Source organism: Dendroctonus ponderosae, unplaced genomic scaffold, assembly GCF_020466585.1.
Source record: "Dendroctonus ponderosae isolate FM_Combo_2020 unplaced genomic scaffold, Dpon_F_20191213v2 Dpon_F_20191213_10, whole genome shotgun sequence".
Taxonomy (NCBI): domain Eukaryota; kingdom Metazoa; phylum Arthropoda; class Insecta; order Coleoptera; family Curculionidae; genus Dendroctonus; species Dendroctonus ponderosae.
The window spans coordinates 7,156,626-7,176,461 of record NW_026017111.1 but is presented as its reverse complement, the minus strand read 5'-3'; the positions used below and the strand labels follow the sequence as shown (position 1 = coordinate 7,176,461).

General features: G+C 35.8%; 1 protein-coding gene across 4 annotated transcripts in view; it reads left to right on the top strand.

The window, feature by feature from the left end:
* Positions 1-19,836, top strand: part of LOC109544335 (follistatin) — a 68,621-nt gene that overhangs the window by 34,963 nt on the left and 13,822 nt on the right. For 3 of the 4 annotated variants that reach the window (XM_019914448.2, XM_019914450.2, XM_019914449.2), the window contains exon 2: positions 2,886-3,049. In XM_019914448.2, coding sequence (XP_019770007.1) covers positions 2,974-3,049 — 76 coding nt within the window. In that variant the 5' untranslated portion in view covers positions 2,886-2,973. Of the gene's footprint in view, positions 1-2,885; positions 3,050-15,555; positions 15,892-19,836 lie in introns of those variants that run through there. The other variant, XM_019914451.2, reaches the window with a different exon arrangement.

The window sequence follows — 19,836 nt, the reverse complement described above, 5'->3', positions numbered from 1 at the left end:
GCTAGACCAGCGGTGTGCAGAACACAAGAGATTCAAAGACAAGCGAACAGAAAATGGACAAATAATGAGTCCTTCCAAAGATAAATGAAGAAAGACTCAAGAGATCTCCAATGCCAATCAACGCTTTGAAAACAAGACAAAATAATAATGAAGTATAATCAATAAAAGAGTTGATTAGAGCCAATAAATCACAAACTACTTTCCAACGAAAAACTGTTCTTTCCAGCACAGAATTGTTTAGACTCATTTTTTGAGCTCGTGTTTGGTTCTACCTAAGCTTTGCATCACAAAAATCACCACAATAGATTTTAAGCCCAGAAGCATTGAAAAGCGGAGCTAAAGAAAACCATTTCAACACACAAGCAGACAAAAATTAAAGCTACAATTATAAAAAAAGAAAAAAATTGAAGCGGTGAAGAGATTGAAAGAAAAGCGAACAGAAAATGGGCTTACAAAAAGTCCTTCCAAAGATAAATGAAAAAGACTCAAGAGATCCCCAATGCCAATCAACGCTTTGAAAACACGACAAAATAATAATGGAGAATAATGAATAAAATAGTTGATTAGAGCCAATAAATCACAAACTACTTTCCAACGAAAAACTGTTCGTTCCAGCACAGAATTGTTTAGACTCATTTTTTGAGCTCGTGTATGGATCTACTTAAGCTTTGCATCACAAAAATCACGATAACAGATTTTTAGCTCAGAAGCATTGAAAAGCGGAGCTAAAGAAAACATTTCAACACACAAGCAGACAAAAATTAAAGCTACAATTACAAAAAACAAAAAAAATGAAGCGATGAAGAGATTCAAAGAAAAGCGAACAGAAAATGGGCATACAAAGAGTCCTTCCAAAGATAAATGAAAAAGGACGCGAGAGATCCCCAATCCCAATCAACACTTTGAAAACAAGAAAAAATAATAATCGAGTATAATCAATAAAAGAGTTGAATAGAGCCAATAAATCACAAACCACTTTTCAGCGAAAAACTGTTCTTTCCAGCACAGAATTGTTTAGACTTATTTGTGAGCTCTCGTTTGGTTCTACCTAAGCTTTGCATCACAAAAATCACCACAATAGATTTTAAGCCCAGAAGCATTGAAAAACGGAGCTAAACAAAACCATTTCAACACACGAGCAGACAAAAATTAAAGCAGCTACAGTTATAAAAAAGATAAAAATTGAAGCGATGAAGAGATTCAAAGAACAGCGAACAGCAATGGGTAAACAAATAGTATTTCCAAAGATAAATGAAGAAAGACTTAAGAGATCCCCAATGCCAATCAACGCTTTGAAAACAAGACAAAATAATAATGGAGGATAATGAATAAAAGAGTTGATTAGAGCCAATAAATCACAATCTACTTTCCAACGAAAAACTGTTCTTTCCAGCACAGAATTGTTTAGACTCATTTTTTGAGCTCGTGTTTGGTTCTACTTAAGCTTTGCATCACAAAAATCACCATAACAGATTTTAAGCCCAGAACTGTTGAAAAGCGGAGCTAAAGAAAACCATGTCAATACACAAGCAGACAAAAATTAAAGCTACAATTATAAAAGAGAAAAAAATTGAAGCGATGAAGAGATTCAAAGAAAAGCGAACAGAAAATGGGCATACAAAAAGTCCTTCCAAAGATAAATGAAGAAAGACTCAAGAGATCCCCAATGCCAATCAACGCTTTGAAAACACTAATGGAGAATAATGAATAAAATAGTTGATTAGAGCCAATAAATCACAAACTACTTTCCAACGAAAAACTGTTCTTTCCAGCACAGAATTGTTTAGACTCATTTTTTGAGCTCGTGTTTGGTTCTACTTAAGCTTTGAATCACAAAAATCACCACAACAGATTTTAAGCGCCGAAGCATTGAAAAGCGGAGCTAAAGAAAACCATTTCAACACACAAGCAGACAAAAACTAAAGCTACAATTATAAAAAAGAAAAAAATTGAAGCGGTGAAGAGATTGAAAGAAAAGCGAACAGAAAATGGGCAAACAAAAAGTCATTCCAAAGATAAATGAAGAAAGATTCAAGAGATCCCAATGCCAATCAAAGCTTTGAAAACAAGACAAAATAATAATCGAGGATAATGAATAAACGAATTGATTAGCAGCACAGAATTGTTTAGACTCATTTTTGAGCTCTTGTTTGGTTCTACTTAAGCTTTGCATCACAAAAATCACCATAATATATTCTAAGCCCAAAACATTGGAAAGCGGAGGTGAAAAAATCATTTCAACCCACAAACAGCGAAAATAGTCACATGTGCGACTAAATGTTTAAAAATGTGTCCAAAGTACTAGAGTGATTGCATTGCAATGAAACTTTCAGGTGGAATAGAGCAGAGATTTCGCAATAGAATGATGTAAAATACTAGTTTCTCTTTGCTAGCGCAGGGGTGTGTAGGATACATGCATTCAAAAGCGCTAATTCCCAACTGTTTTTTTTATTAAAAATCATTAAAATATGTATTCCAAACAAAACTTGCACTCTTTCAAGAAGATGATGTTCCCTCTGGGATACCATGAAGGACAAACTGTTAGTTAATGAGAATAAATGAGAAATTAATTTTTGAGTAAAAGTCTTCAAGTTGCAGACGTCGATGAAAATTTTCAGCCGGCCAAAAACAGACTTTAAATTCAGTTAAAGCGAAAACTGCACTCTTTGGGTGATTTAATCTTCGCTTGTAACTCAGAGAGCTTTTAGTGGCAATTAGAAAAACAAAACCAGTTATAATTCAAAATCGATGATCCTCCCAAAGACTGTTTATTGGTTTTCGAGCATCCGAAAGCTCTAATTGATTTTCGTAGGTGTTAAAAGCGTCGGCAATTCAATTTTTATTGACGTTGCGTCACGGTTAATGTGGGATTTTATGGTTTGCAGGAATGTTGCAGATTTTCCAGCTATCATGTGACATGTGGAGCTAAGCCGGGCTAAGGCCCTTTCAACCACCCAGCTTTCCCCCATCGCAATGAATGCTGTCGTTTTCCACATTTCGCTGCTGCTCATTTTATCGCATCTGGATCTATTCATCAAGTTCACCTTTGGTAAGTGGCCCAAATTCGCGCGAGAAATTCGACGTTTAGGAGGCAACAAAAACGAATTCTTTTGGCACACTGATAAATAGTCTGGATAGGTATGTCGGGCACTATTTCGATCGCAAATTGCGGAAACAGGCCCAGCCGCAAATACAAATAAACAAAATATTAATTTAAAATTAGATATTTGGATTGGGCATGGATTTGGTGCCAGGTTCGGCTGCACACATGAATAAACACACAAATTAATCTATTATGGGAACAGTGCATGTTTTTGCTGCCCGAATGTGCAAGAAGATTGATCTATTGGCCGATCAGTTTCGATTCGGAAATGCGCTTGACTTGATCTATTTTAACAAAGGGGGAATCTCAGTTCAAATAAACCTGAAAATCCGTCAGACAGAAGCTGGAAGTTTGATTAATCATGCCAGGTGTGCATGTTGTACTTAATAACTTTCTAGGGGGACGTTTCCTCGGCCAGATTGGCTGCTTGCATCAATTATCAGTGAAATTATCAGTTTTTGAAAGTGCGTCTAAAATCAGCCAAAAATGGGGGCACTTTTCTTTATCTAGGAAGAGCAATAGTGGCGCTCTAAGATATTCCCTTGCTGGGACATTGATTACGGAAGTAAAGTCGGCGAAATGAGCTGATACCTGATACCGACAAACTGGTTTTCGGCGCATTTTTGAAAATTCGTCCACAATCAACCAAACGAGCACCGCAAATCAAGTTTGGTGGGTGCATAGCGAACAGTTTCTTCCATAAAGATTTGCTGTATCGAACGGTCTAGCGGTTTCAGTTTCTGGAAAAAAATTATTGAAACAACGTCTGTAAAACCAGCAAATACTAGCCAGCTGGGTTTTAAGATGATGCTCAAATTACTCTAAGAAATTCACGAAAAGAGCGATGTGAATAAAATTTTGCTGTTTAATAGAAAGAACTTTCCTCTTTCTAACTGTCTGGAACTCACAGTTCTACGGCTCTCAGTCGTTGAGAAATTAATTATTTTTTTTAAGCTAAGCTAAAAAATTAAGCTTTTCCCATAAATAGGCCGTACTCTCCTCTGTATTTTGCGCTCTCCGGAATTATTTGGGACATTTCATGATGAACAAATTAATTATTTCGCTAAAGTCTGCAAAACGAGATAAAACAAAACAATCAAATTTTGAAGCAAATTTTCGGAAACTTACCAAAAATTTGCAAAAAAATCGCGCAAATAAACGTTTCCTGCTTGATAGCTAGCATTTTCTTCTATCTAACTGTGCACAAGAACCTTTGAATGGATTGTTCATGAAAAGTATTGAATCAGTCTGTTAAACCAGCAAAAACCTACAAACTGGCTTTCAAGATAATTTTCGAAAAATACTCAAAACTTAACCAAGAGAGCTGCGCAAATAAAACTTTGTGCTATAATAGCAAGCATTCTCGTCTTTCTGTCTATTTTGTACTGAGTCTTCATAGGTTTGGGCAAGTGAGAAGTTAATTATTGAAACCAAGTCTGCAAAATGATTCGATACAAGCAAGCTAGCTCTCAAACGGATTTTCCAAAAATTACTAAAAATCAACTGAAAAACTCGCGCAAATGAAACCCGTTCAAAAAGCAGATACTTTCACGTATCGAACGGTGTAGCCTACATTGTAGGATATTGGATCTGTGAGGCACTAAAAAACAAACGCGTCCAAATGATCTGATACGTACAAACCAATTAAAACAGAAAATTTTCGAATTTTTGACTGAAAATGTGTGTTTTTCATTGAGTGTTTTACTTTAAATTTTTCCGGTAAATAGCGAGCATTCGATTATTTCTGCCTACTTCGAACCTTCTACTTTAGAGCTTTTCGTGATTGAGGAATTAATTACTGAAGTCACGTATTCAAAAAACTAGTTTTTAGGTGAATTGTCGAAATTTCGTTAAAAATTTGCCAAAAGAGCACCGCAAATCAAGTTTTGTAGATGCAAAGCGAACACTATTGTTGAACACTCAAAATTGCTGCAAAGCTGTATTTATCGATTTAGCTGTTTGAGTTTTTGGAACAAAAATTATTGAAACAACGTCTGTAAAACCAACAGATTGAACCAGCTGGGTTTTAAGATGATGCTCAAATAATTCTCAAAAATTCACGTTAAAAGCTACATAAATAAAATTTTGCTGTTTAATAGCAAGAACTTTCCTCTTTCTCTTTCGTACTCTCTGGAATTCAGAGTTATACGGCTCTCAATCGTTGAGAAATTAATTATTGAAAATTTTTTAAGCTCAGCTAAGTTTCAAACACAGTTTTTAATAATTTAGGAAATTTGACGAAAATCGATTAAAGATTTTTCATTCGAGTCGCAAAGCGAGCGCTTTCCGGTAGTAAAGTGTGCAGCCTCAAACGTTGCAGGACATTTGCTTTTTGAGGAGCTAATTTTGAAACCGCAGTCTACAAAATGAGCGGATGCAGATAAATCTGTTTCTGATTCGCACCCCTTCGGATCTTCTAGAGCAATCCATTGCTGGGAAATTAATTATATAAGCCACGTCTTTTAAATGATCTATTGGAGAGAAACTCGTTTTTGGACAATTTTCAAAAATTTGCCAAAAATTAACCGACAAAGTGGAATAAGTGAAACTGTTCGGAGAAATAGAGCCCAGTTTTCTCTATCAGACTGCCTGATAGAGAATTTTTCAAGACATCTGGGTCGTAAATTCTTGAACATAATGTGCAAAAAGAGGCCATGGAGAAAAGCCCCGATTGCGAAATGATTTTGCTCAAAAGAACTAGATTTATGTCATTAAAAACGTAACTCGGCCCCAATTTCCCCTATATTTTGTGCTGTCCGAAATTATTTGGACCATTTTCTGATTGAGAAATTAATTATTTACCTGAAGTCTCCAAAACGGGGCAAAACAAACAATGAAGTATTTAAGCAAATTTTCGAAAATTTGCTAAAAGTTTGCAAAAAAATAGCGCAAATGAACGTTTCTTGCTTGATAGGTAGAATTTTCATCTATCTAACTGTGCACAAGAGAACGTTGAAGGGATTTCAGGTGTTCACGAACAATATTTAATCAGCCTGTAAAACCAGTAAAAACCTACAAATTGGTTTTTAAGCTGATTTTCGAAAAATTCTGAAAAATTTCACGTCTTTCTGTCTATTTTTTACTGAGTCTTCATAGGTTTGGGCAACTGAGAAATTAATTATTGAAGCTCAGTGTGCAAAATGTGCCGATTCAAGCAAGCTAGTTTTCAAACGGATTTTCTCAAATTTGCCAAATATTAACTAAAAAACTCGCGCAAATAAAACTTCCCGGTTAAAAACACATACTTTTCAATATCGAACTGTGTATTCGTGAACAATGTATTCGTCCGGCATTAAATATGAAGGCAAACGCGGTCAAATGAGCTAATACGTACAAACTAATTAGAAAATACATTTTCGAAAATTTGTCAAGATTCACTGAAAAACTTGTGTTAATAATTTTTTTTAGGTCAATAGCGATCTTTCGATTCTTTCTGCCTACTTCGAACCTTCTACTTTAGAGCATTTCGTGATTGGGGAATCAATTGCTGAAGTCACGTATTCAAAAAACTAGTTTTTAGCCGAATTTTCGAAATTTTGTAAAAAGTTTGCCAAAGAGCACCGGAAACCAGGTTTTGTAGATGCATACCGAACAATTCCCTCAGCAAAAATTTGCTATATTTAACGATTTAGCTGTTTGAATTTTTAGATCAAAAATTATTGAAACAACGCATTTGTTAACAACATCAAATTTTGGGGCTTTTGGTTATGGAGAAAATGATTTTACAAACAGATTAGTTTCCAAGCAATTTTTCGAAAATTTGTAAAAAATTAAAGAAAATTGTGGGGCAAATGAAACTTTTCATCTCACTAGTGCACACTTCCCTCTATCCAGCTAAACAGCGGACCACAATATTGAACGGTTGCTTATTGAGGAAATAGTTACTGAAACCAAATATACAAAATTTGCTGGTGCAAACAGATCAGTTTTCAAGCAATTTTTCGAAAATTTATTAAAAATTAAGGAAAATTGCGGCGCAATTGAAACTTTTTGTCTCACTAGCGAACGCTTTCCTCTATCCAGCTGAACAGCGCACAAAAATTTGTTACCGTTGCTTATTGAGGAAATTGTTATTGAGACATCTGCAAAATTTGCTGTTGCAAAAATATCAGTTTTGAAGCAATTTTTCGAAAATTTCGCAAAAATCAAAACGAACTTTGGCGCAATTGAAACTCTCTGACCAACTAAGAAATACTTTCCTCGATCCAAATGTATAGGGCAGAAAATGTTGGGGCATTTGGTTATTGAGAATGATTTTTAAAACAAAAACGGCAAAAAATAGTGATACAAACAGATGAGTTTTCAAGCACTTTTCTGAAAGTTTGTCAAAAATTAAGCAAAATTGTGGGGCAAATAAAACTTTCCATCTCACTAGTGAACGCTTGCCTCTATCCAGCTAAACTGCGCACAAAAATTCGGGACGGATGCCCATTGAAGACATAGTTATTGAAACCAAATCTACAAATTTCGCTGGTGCAAACAGATCAGTGTCCAAGCAATTTTTCGAGAATTTGGCTAAAATCAAAACAAACTTTAGCGCAATCTCTGACCAACTAAGAAATACTTTCCCCTATACAAATGTATAGTGTAGAAAATGTTTGGGCTTTTGGTTATAGAGAAAATTATTTTTAAAACAAAGACTGCAAAAAATAGAAATAGTGTCTATCACTCAGATCACGACAGATTAGTTTTCAAGCAATTTTTAGAAAATTTCTAAAAAATTAAGGAAAATGGTGGGGCAAATGAAAGTTTCCATCTCAATAGTGAACGCTTGCCTCTATTCAGCTAAACAGCGCACACAAATTTGGAACCGTTGCCTATTGAGGAAAGAGTTATTGAAACCAAATCTAGAACTTTTGCTGGTGTAAACAGATCAGTGTTCAGCCAATTTTTTGAAAATTTGGCAAAAATCTAAACGAACTTTGGCGCAATTGAAACTCTCTGACCAACTAGGAATACTAGCCTCTATCCAAACGTATACATAGAAAATTTTGGGGCTGTTGGCAAAAAAACTACAAAAAATAGTCATCCAATCAGATTAATTTTGAAGCAAGTTTTCGAAAAATTATCAAAAATTGATCAGAAAGTGGAGAAACTTTCAAATTTAACAGATAAACCATTTTTCTACCTGACTGAAAATGAAGATTTTAGCTCAAGTATATACCTGTTGTTGCACAAATAATCGACGTAGGTGTACAGGCATTATTTAAATAATGATGCAAAGAGGAAACAATGCGACGCACTCAAGCAGAAGCTGAACGATAAACAAACAAACTGGGTGACAGATGTGAGCAGGAGTTAAAATATTCGCATTACAATTCGTATACGAAGTAAAAAAAGCGACCAGAGAAAAAACCAAATAACAGCAGAGGCAGCAGCAGGCAGGATGCCCCTATTGGTTCCGTTACATTGATTTATTAATCGCGCTTTCGCCGAACCATCAGAAGCTGGAAGGCCGCTAAAAATAACCCGTTCAAGAAAGTCAAGCTTATTTTTAGAACTGCATTATCAGACTGAATTTATGTGCCTGTTTTGTCCATAAAATTATAAATTTAAACCGCTTCGACCGGCGACAACACTCATATTACACGTAACGCTGGACATCATCGGGGTTTTTTTGCTCTTTTGCCCACTTGCTGCTCAGGACGCGTGCTTTGCCGAAAATTTCCTTTGGATGGGTGCTCGTGGTACCTGCCAAGACCATAAACGATACATTATGGCCATGCAGTTGACAGACAAGTTCATTTTTATTGCCCAGGGGACCCACACCTTTGGCTTCGCACAGTATGTGATGTCAACGATTTTTGTCTCGCTGGTAAATGGGTGTGTTTGATGGATGCCTTGATTTTTCGAGTCTTTCATACAAGGAAGTCTGATCTATAAACCCGTAGAATATCACTGTGATTGCGCTTTTGGGTAATTTGTGAGACTTTTTTAACATCTTGCCGCTCGTATTTGGTAGATACTCATTGAACCGGCGTACTTTCAACACTAGATACCTCCGTAATGGGATAACTCTTTACTAATCAGTAGGTTTCCAAACAAGTTGTTCTTTAAGCAATTTTTGATAATTTTTTGAACATCGCAGCGTTAAGTCGTCTGCATGTTTCCACACGGTTTGTAGGGTTGTGTTCACTATTTAATTTCTCTCTAATGGAAGAAGGCATTGCATTGCCTTTGCCACAGAAATAAGGAAAACTGGGCTCTAAAGGAAAACAAGGCTAGGAAAATAAATGTGTCATTTTTACAGTCGCTTTCAGTCCATTGTTCAAGAGCATTCGAAAATCCGCTCGTAAATTCGCAGTTTGTTTCAATGTAATTTCTTCAAAACAAAACTAGATAAACAACTGCATTCAGCACTGTGTTATAGAGAAAAATGCCCTTTATAAACGCGAAAAACTACAAAAAAAACTTTTTGTTTGGGCAATTTTTATCAAATTTTGAAAATCTCAGCGCCAAGTCGTCTGCCTGCATCAGCACGATTTGCACGGTTTGGTTCACCATTTAATTTCTTCTTAATGGAAAACGGTGTTTTGTGACCTTTATCATGCAAAAAAAGATAAATTTTGGTTCTAAAGTCGCCAAAAATGTGAGTTTTTCATCAATTTTGAGTCAATTATTGACGAGCTCCCGAATACCTTCACGCACATACACAGTTTGCTTCAAACCACTGTGCAGACATGTATTTAACAGTAAAATTGTACGAAATGCGTTTAGATACAAAGTTGCTTTTGACGCTGTTCAGTAGAGAAAAATCGGCTTTATAATCACAGTCAACTTAAAAAATGGCCCTTTTTGGCCATTTTTAGACAATATTTTGAAAATCTCAGCGCCAAGTTATCTGCCTGTACCAAGCCGATTTGCAGGGTTGTGCTTAATATTTAATTCCTCGCTCATGGAAGATCGCTTTACTGAACCTTTGCCATCTTAAAAAAGAGGAAACTTGGTTTTATAGACCCTGCGGGTTTGAGTTTGAAAGCGTTTTGGCAACTATTGTTGATTAATTTTTTCAAACCCTCTAGTACATTTTCAGTTTGCTTCGTCTACTGTGTAGGCATATGTAAGACAGTACATTTTTTCAATACGGCGGCAGATAGAGAATTGTTTTCGGCTCCATAGCGCCATAGTATTGAGCAAATTTTGAAAAAATTTTGAGTCTATCAGCGTTAAGTCGGTCTACATGTGCCCACACGATTTACAGCGTTGTGTTTATTATTGAATTCCTTCGTAATGGAAAATGGCGTTGCTTTAACTTTGGTTTAGTAAGAACGAGAAAACTCCGTTTGATCAACTCCAAGGTCTGGAGCATGTCACAGAGCTTTGGAAACTATTATGAGGCGCTTTCCAAAACCCGCTAGTAATTCGCAGTTTACTTCTGTTACCCACTGTGCAGGCATGTTTTCAACAGTAAAATTCCTCAAAATGGCTTGAAGTAAAGACTTGCTTAGGGCACCATTAGATGGAGGAATATGAGCTTTATAAACGCTCAGAACTTCAAAATAAATTCCTATTTTGACCAATTTTTTATACATTTTTCAACATCTTAGCACCATCTCGTCTGTATATTCCAATACGATTTAATGCAAAGATTGTGTTATTTATTTAATTACTTTTAATTTACAGAATTTGAAAAGTTCATAAAATTTCCTGATGATGACTCTAAATCAAAACCTTTGCAACTCTTAGAAGAGACTTTTCTGAAAAAAATTATGTCAAAAATAAACCTATACATTCACTGTTTCATGAAGAGAAAAATATTTGCGTACACATACAAACGTAAATTTGAAAATGTTTATTAAATTGTCTGATGTTGACCTACATTCTAAACTTTTGCCGCTTGTAGAACAAGCTTTTCTCTAGAAAATTTTTTCAAAGATGACTCAAAATTTATTTTCAAAGATGACTTTTTGCGTTCAAAGGTTCCCAAGAAAAATGAAGTCAAAGTTTAGCTTGCAGAAACTTTCGCACATTTGAAAAATTCCATTAAATTGCCCGATGATGGCAACAAGTCGAAACTTTCGCCATTCATAGTAAATTATTTTCTCTATAAAACTCAGAGAAATGCAACTTTTTAGCTTACTAGCTCTAATGTTATCTAATGATCAAAATTGGAACTAGAACAAGAAAGTTTCGAAAATTCAGGAACATTTAAAAACAAAATTGTAGTATTGCAGGAAAATGACAGAAAATTGAAATATTTTCACTTTCCAAAACGAAATTTTCTCTACAAATTGCTGGTAAAAAACTCTCCATAACTTTGCTGATTTCTGAGGAAATAAATACAAAAATTACATTTGCAAAAAAATTCCAAAATTATAACACGATTTTAGAAAATTCTTGTAATTTATCTGATGATGACGCCAAGACGAAACCTTTTCAGCATTTTTCATCGCTTGATTTTCCTTTCATATACGGAGAAACTTAACTCTTAAACTTCACTGATTCCTAAGGAAATAAAAGGTTTAGATTGCGTGCACAGAAACAGCTTAAAAACACAACATTACTTTGAACGGTTTGTGCAAAATTGCCTGATGATGGCAAAAAACTGAAACTTTTTAGGGTTTTAAAACAACAGTCCCTCTAAAAAATACAAGTAAAGCCAAGCCTCTCCACTCTCCACTTGCACTGGTGTCTGAGGAGATAAAAATAAAATTTACACTTACAAACTGAAAGTTAAAAATCGGACGTTAATTTGAAAAATTTTACAAAATTTCCTGATGATGATGAAAAAACTGTAACTTTCCCAATATTTAAGACAACGTCTTCTTACAAATTCAGAGGCGACTTTAGCATCGCTTGTACCAGAGAAAATATGTGAAAAAATTAATGCTAAAAAAGAAACATTTTGCTCAATTGACTGATGATGTCCTAGAAAATGGAAACTTTTCGATATTTTAAAGCAAAGTTTCCACCATTAAACTCGGTTAAAAGCTACTCACGAGCATCAACAACTTTTGAGCAAATGTATTTTAACTGAAACCAGAATTGCAACAACAACCCCCAAAGTCAAACCCAAATTTACAAAAATTTTTATAATTTGCCTGATGATGACTTAAAATCGAAACGCTCGCCATATGTAGTTTAGTCTCTGTTCTACCTATTGATAAGAAACACATTTGTCAAACTTCGCTGGTCCTCAATGAAGAAAATTGTCCGAATTAAAACAAGCTAAAAACCAAAGGTAATTTGTTTTGCAAAATTACCTGATGATGACAGTGAACTGAAACGTGGTCGGTTTTAATACCAGAATTAGCTTTACAAAATGCATGCAAAAGGAATTTTTGACCTTCACTAGTTTCTGAAGCAGTAAATTCGAAACTCGGGCTTGCAAACACTATTCTGAAAAGTTTTGAAATAATCGAGAAAACATTTTCTGATCATGAAGTCAGATCAAAACTTTGTACGTGCGTAGTAGATAATTTTTCCTATTAAGTGCAAAACTATTTGGCTTCACTAGTTCTTGAGGGAGTCAATGCTGAAACTTGAGCCTAGTAGCCTAGTAGCCTAGCCGGTAAAAACCGACAATTTAAATGTTTTAGAAAAAATTTGCCTGATGATGATGATAAAAAATCGAAACTTTTACCGCTTGTTGTGTGGACGAACTATAAAATTCAGTAAAGGCAATAGTTTAGCCTTTGTAATTCCAGACGAAATAAATTGTGGAACTTGAGCATCTGGAAACAAAATACCATTTCGAAAAGTTTTCCAAAAAATACCTGATGATAAAGCAAAATCGAAACTTTTGGTACGTGTAAAACAAGTTTTTCTCTACAAATTGCTGATAAAGTCAACTACTTCGTAGCTTTACAAGTTCATAAGGAAACAAATAGTTCAACTTAAGCGCACAGAAACAACTTTATGAATACAAAAGTTGGCTGTATTGCCTGATCATAGCCAAAAAATCGAAACTTTGTCACTTTTTATACAAGCATTTCTTCCACAAAAACGACTTTCAACATTCACTAGTTTTATACAAAATCAATAAAAACTTGCGAAATTTTCCTATGTCAAAAAAAATTGCCTGAGGATGATTTAAGGTCGAAACTTTCGACAACTTTGTGCGCCAACAAATTTAAATCCATCTTCACGGAGAATTTTTCAAATCTGATGACATCGCATCAAAAGCCCATAATGTAAACCTAGTCTGAAGAATCGATTGTAGCACACTAAAAAGAGACAGAAAGCGTGGAGTTGATGCATTGGAAAGAGCGCAGTATCCTCTATGGAGTGTGAAAGTTTTGTTGTAAAACCATCTCTAGGGCTCAGTGGATAATTTTTCAAATCTGAGGACATCGCATCAAACGCACGCAGCGTAAATATACTCTGATGAATCGATTGTAGGCGACTAAAAAGCGACAGAACGTGTGGCGTTGATGCATTGGAAAGAGCGCAACATTCTCTATAGAGTGCCAAAGTTTCATTGCAAAGCCGTCTTCAGGACTCAGTGGATAATTTTTCAAATCTGAGGACATCGCATCAAACGCCCACAATGTAAACCTAGTCTGATGACTCGATTGTAGCACACTAAAAAAAGAGATAGAAAGTGTGACGTTGATGCATTGGAAAGAGCACAACATTCTCTATGGAGTGTGAAACTTTAGTTGCAAAGCCATCTTCAGAGCTCAGTGGATAATTTTTCAAATCTGAGGACATCGCATCAAACGCCCACAATGCAAACCTAGTCTGATGAATCGATTGTAGCACACTAAAACGAGACAGAACGTGTGGCGTTGATGCATTCGAAAGAGCGCAACATTCTCTATAGAGACTGAGCGTTTCGTTGCAAAGCCATCTTCAGGGCTCAGTAGAGCATTTTCAAATCTGAGGACATCGCATCAAACGCTCACAGTGTAAACCTACTCTGATGAATCGATTGTAGCCGAGTGAAAAGCGACAGAACGTGTGGCGTTGATGCATTGGAAAGAGCGCAACATTCTCTACAGAGTGCCAAAGTTTCATTGCAAAGCCGTCTTCAGGGCTCAGTGGATAATTTTTCAAATCTGAGGACATCGCATCAAACGCCCACAATGTAAACCTAGTCTGATGACTCGATTGTAGCACACTAAAAAAAGAGATAGAAAGTGTGACGTTGATGCATTGGAAAGAGCACAACATTCTCTATGGAGTGTGAAACTTTAGTTGCAAAGCCATCTTCAGGGCTCAGTGGGTAATTTTTCAAATCTGAGGACTTCGCATCAAGCGCACGGAGCGTAAACCTACTCTGATGAGTCGATTCCAGTCGACCAAAAAGAGACAGAAAGTGTGGCATTGAAGCATTGGACAAAGTGCAATATTTTATAGGGAGTGTGAAAGTTTCGTTTCAAAGCTATTTTCAGGGGTCAGTGGAGAATTGTTCAAATCTGAAGACATCGCATCAAACGCTCACAGTGAAAACCTACTCTGATGAATCGATTGTAGCCGAGTGAAAAGCGACAGAACATGTGGCGTTGATGCATTGGAAAGAGCGCAACATGCTCCATCGAGTGCGAAAGTTTCGTTGCAAAGCCGTCTTCAGAGCTCAATGGAGAATTTTTCAAATCTGAGGGCATCGCATCAAGCGCACGTCCTGTAATCCTACTCTGATGAATCGATGGCAGCGGACTAAAAAAAGAGAGAAAGTGTGGCGTTGATGCATTGGAAAGAGCGCAACATTCCCTATGGAGTGCCAAAGTTTCGTTGCAAAGCGATTTTCAGGGCTCAGTGGAGAATTTTTCAAATCTGAGGATATCCCATCAAACGCACGCAGTGTAAACCTACTCGGCGTAAACCTAAAATAACCTCTGGGCGTGTCATAATCATAACCCCTTTGCATTTATTATTCTTCATCATTCGCAATGCGCATTTTTTTGAAGCCTTGTGGCAAATGTTTCGTTCGTGTCTTCCACACTGATTAGTTTCGGCTCATCGCAATATTCTCGCGTCCCGCACTTGCCTCCATATCTGTTCATCTTGTTTTCTTCTTTCCATCTGTCCAAGCCACACCATTAGCTCAATAAACATCATCGGGCAATAATTAATCTGCGTATTAATGTAGGCACATATTTTACCATCTGCTTAAGAAACGCGCTAATACCAGTCTAGAAATTAATCAATATGCAATGATTGATCCGTCTATAGATCGGACTGAGCCAGGAAGCTGTCTGCATTCGCCTCCCACATTACGTAACAAGGCATTAAGTGCACATAATGGGATCTTGAGTGGCCTTGGCATGCACCTGGTCAATCGTAAATGATGATTGTTCTGATTTGCATGCACGCGAATTTGCTAATGCTAATAATACGCATTCGGACCCATCATGTGACAAACATCCGCAAAATGTTCCCACATTGTTTGGCTTTTTTTCTGTGTTTTTTAAGGGGGAGCTTATAAAGCGAATTTAAATTCTTCACGCAACTTCTCTGCAATATTCGGGCCTATCAATGGAAATCTTGATGAATTCAGTTGAGTGCAATTGACTTCGGTACGTGCATGGGTTCCGTAAGGTTTTTTTAACATCTCGACATCTAGACAACCACTCATCAACATCGTCATCGAAAATTCCCCGCCAAAAAGCTGCTCCTTAGAAATCTGGGCCTCGAAATCGCCAGTCATCAATCATTAGAATAATTATTGCGGGGTTTATGATGTCGATTAGTTACTTAGAGAGCCGACCTTGCTAAATAACAATTTAGAAACATAATCATCGTTCAAGAATCTCAAAACCGTCTAGACAATCCATTTTCCATTGTGGATTGTGGGCTGGTACCTGATGGTCGAAAAACAACATACACCCAGACTACTTAGATCGGTAAGTCGACAACAATACTCGGTCAAAACATTAGAAAATAAATCGACAGCTGGAGAGAAACAACAGAGACCAGTTTGCGCCTTCTGAAGACTTGGCCCTGTTATTTGGTGGTTCATTTATGTCCGGGCCATCGAAGAAGTTTGTTTACTATATTTTGCTTGTTGCGTTGTTCCGAATACTTTTGCAGCAGGAGGAACAACCGTACTCGCGACTGCTTTCCTTACATAATTCCGTCTCGCTGACCCGATCTCGAGCCGCTTCGGCCTTTCGAGGTTATTCCTCCTCGGCCATCATCAGGGACGGATTTCATCACGAGAACGAAGGACCAAAACACAGTGTCATAAAATTGATTAATGAAAATGCATGCTGCAAGCACACGCTTCGATTATTTTGAGTCCAAAAATTATCTCTTGAAAAGTTTCTAAATTTAACTGTGTTCCTAACAGTTACTTTCACCAGTAGTTATTTAAATAAGTTGTGAAAAAATTGATGAAAATGCTTCGTTAATGTTCTCATACATGCATCTGGTGAGATTTAAATTTTTTCCCAAAATTGGTGCATTTTTCTGCAATTTTGCAAGAGCAAAGAAAATTTCTAAGTTAAACGAACTTTTCAACAATGATTTTCACCAGTTTTTGTTTGAATAATTTGTAAAAAAACATGCTGAAAATTTTTCGTAAAAATGAACAACTTGCGACGTCCATCGACTAAGATTTGAATATTTTTCTCAAAATTGGTGCGTTTTTCGCCAATATCGCAATAGAAAAGAAAGTTTCTAAATTAAACGATCTTTTCAAAAATGATTTTCACCAGTTTTTGTTTGAATAATTTGTAAAAGAACATGCTGAAAATTCTTCGTGCAAATGAACAACTTGCGACGTGCATCGACTAAGATTTGAATAATTTTCTCAAAATTGGTGCGGTTTTCGCCAATATCGCAATAGCAAAGAAAGTTTCTAAATTAAACGATCTTTTCAACAATGATTTTCACCAGTTTTTGTTTGAATAATTTGTAAAAGAACATGCTGAAAAGTCTTCGTGCAAATGAACAACTTGCGACGTGCATCGACTAAGATTTGAATAATTTTCTCAAAATTGGTGCGATTTTCGCCAATATCGCAATAGCAAAGAAAGTTTCTAAATTAAACGATCTTTTCAACAATGATTTTCATCAGTTGTTGTTTGAATAATTTGTAAAAGAACATGTTGAAAATTCTTCGTAAAAATGAACAACTTGCGACGTGCATCGCCTAAGATTTAAATAATTTTCTCAAAATTGGTGCGTTTTTCGCCAATATTGCAATAGCAAAGAAAGTTTCTAAATTAAACGATCTTTTCAACAATGATTTTCACCAGGTTTTGTTTGAATAATTTGTAAAAGAACATGCTGAAAATTATTCGTGAAAATGAACAACTTGCGACGTGCATCGCGTAAGATTTGAATAATTTTCTCAAAATTGGTGCGTTTTTCGCCAATATCGCAATAGCAAAGAAAGTTTCTAAATTAAACGATCTTTTCAATAATGATTTTCACCAGTTGCTGTTTGCACTATTTCCAAAAGAACATGCTGAAAATGTTTCGTGAAAATGAGCAACTGGCGACGTGGATCGACTAAGATTTGAATATTTTTCTCAAAATTGGTGCGTTTTTCGGTAAAACCGCAAGAGCGAAGACATTTTACGTCATCACAATTAATTCTCTCCAGTTGTTTAGATAATTTGTAAAGGATTCTGTTGTAAATACTTCTTCCATCTTTTCATAATGAGATATGCTACATGCATCGAGTTAGATTTGAATATTTTTCTCAACATTGGTTCATTTTTCGCTAATATTGCAAGAGCCGAGAAAGTTTCTAAAACATTCTTTACAACAGCATTTTTTCGAGTTGCTATTTACATTATTTGTACAAGACCTTGTTGAAAATGCTTTGTAGATGTTCTCATGAGCGACATGCGTGCATATAGTAAGATTTGAATATTTTTCTCAAAATTGATGTCTTTTTCGGCAAAACCGCAAGAGCGAAGAACGTTTCTAAAATAAACGACCTCGTTATCAATAATGTTCACCAGTTGTTTAGATATTTTTTAAAATACGCTGTTTGCTTCTATCATCTTTTCATAATGAGACACTCGACATGCACCGAGCGGTGTTTCAGTGTTTTTGTCAGAATCGGTGCATTTTTCGACAAAAATTTAAGAATAAGGAAAGTTTCTGAATTAAACGAGCTTCCCAAGAGTAATTAGCGGCTACTCACTAATAATCACTTGCGGCTATTTCATTAGTTTGTTAAAGGTTGTTGAAAATGTATCATTCATCATCACGTGAAAATGTATCAAGTTACTTTTTCTCAAATTTCGTGTGATTTTCGGCAAAAAATACAACAGTATTTTACAAATATTTTTCTCGTAAGACTTGCGACTGGCATCGAGTGAAGTTTAAATATTTTTTTCCAAAAATTGGTGCGTTTTTACATATAAACATAAAAATAATGAAAGTTTCTGAGTTAAACGACGTTTTCCACAGTTATTTTCCTTGGGTCTTTTTCAGGAGTTCCTGAATGATTGAAGTTGAAACTGCTAGTATTTTCGCAAATGTTTCTCTCAAAAAATGCAACATACACTGTAATAAAACTGATTTTTTTCCTCAAAATTGGTGCACTTTGCGACAAAACCACAAAAGCAAAAAACGTTGCCAAATTAATCCGTCTTTATAAAGGTAGCTTCCGCTAGTGGCTACTTAGATAATATCTGAAGAAATTTGTTGAAACCTCGGTTGTCTTCGCCTAATGCGATATGCGACATACATCAAAAGAAGTTTGACTTTTTTTAAAGCTGGTGCGATTTCGGCAAAAACACCGGCACGATATTTCAAATTAGTTAACTGAAGCGATCTTTCTACCACTTCTTTCAGCTAATGCCTATTTAGACTTTTGTTGAATGTATTTATTGAAAATGTTCCTTTCAGCTTTTGACAATGTAACAAGCGTTGAACTAAATTAAATTTTTTTCTCAAAATTGCTGCATTTCAGGGAAAACCAGAAGAGCAAGAAAAGTTGCAAAATTAAACGGTTTCAATGAAAAAAGGTTTCGCTTGTGGCCATTTAGACAGTTTGTCAAGAAATTTGTTGATCCGGTTGTCTTTTCATTGATAAATTTTTCGGCAAAAACACCAGAGCAAAAAAGTTGCTAATTAAACGGTCTCAATGACGCAATGACTCAAGTGGTTTTCGCCAGTGGCTATTTATATAGTTTGTGCAGTGTGCAGTGACAATGGTCTTCCAAAAAGTTAACTTTTATGGCTATTTAGATAATTTGCAAACAAACTTGTTGAAAATGCCTCGTTTATCTTCGCATAATGGGAGAGGCATCGAGAAAGGGTCTAAATTTTCCGGAAATTGATGCAACTTTCGGGCAAAAAAACACATAAGCAGGGACATTTGGAAATTGAAACGCCCCCTACAGTAATTTTCACCAGTGGTTATTTACACAGTTTACGAAAGAAACTCTTGAAAACCCCACGGTCATCCTCTCATAATGCTACAAGCATCGAGAAAAGTGCTAAATTTTTGAAATTTCATGTGTTTTTCGGGAACAAAACAGGAACAGGAAAATTTTGAAATTTAAACGCCCTGCCAAACAGTAATTTTCACCAGAGGTTATTTATATAACTTACATACAAAATTTTTGAAAATGCTCCGTTCATCTTTTGATAATGTGACATGCATCGAGGAAAACAAAAAATTTTCCCCAAATTGAAGCATTTTAAGGGAAAATATAGAACCAAGAAAATCTAGACATTTAAACGCTCTTGCAACAGCAATTTTCACCAGTGGTTATTTATAACATTTACATACGAAATTCTTGAAAATGCTCCGTTCATCTTCTCATAATGTGACATGCATAGAGGAAAATGAAAAAAATTCCCGAAATTGAAGCCTTTTTCGA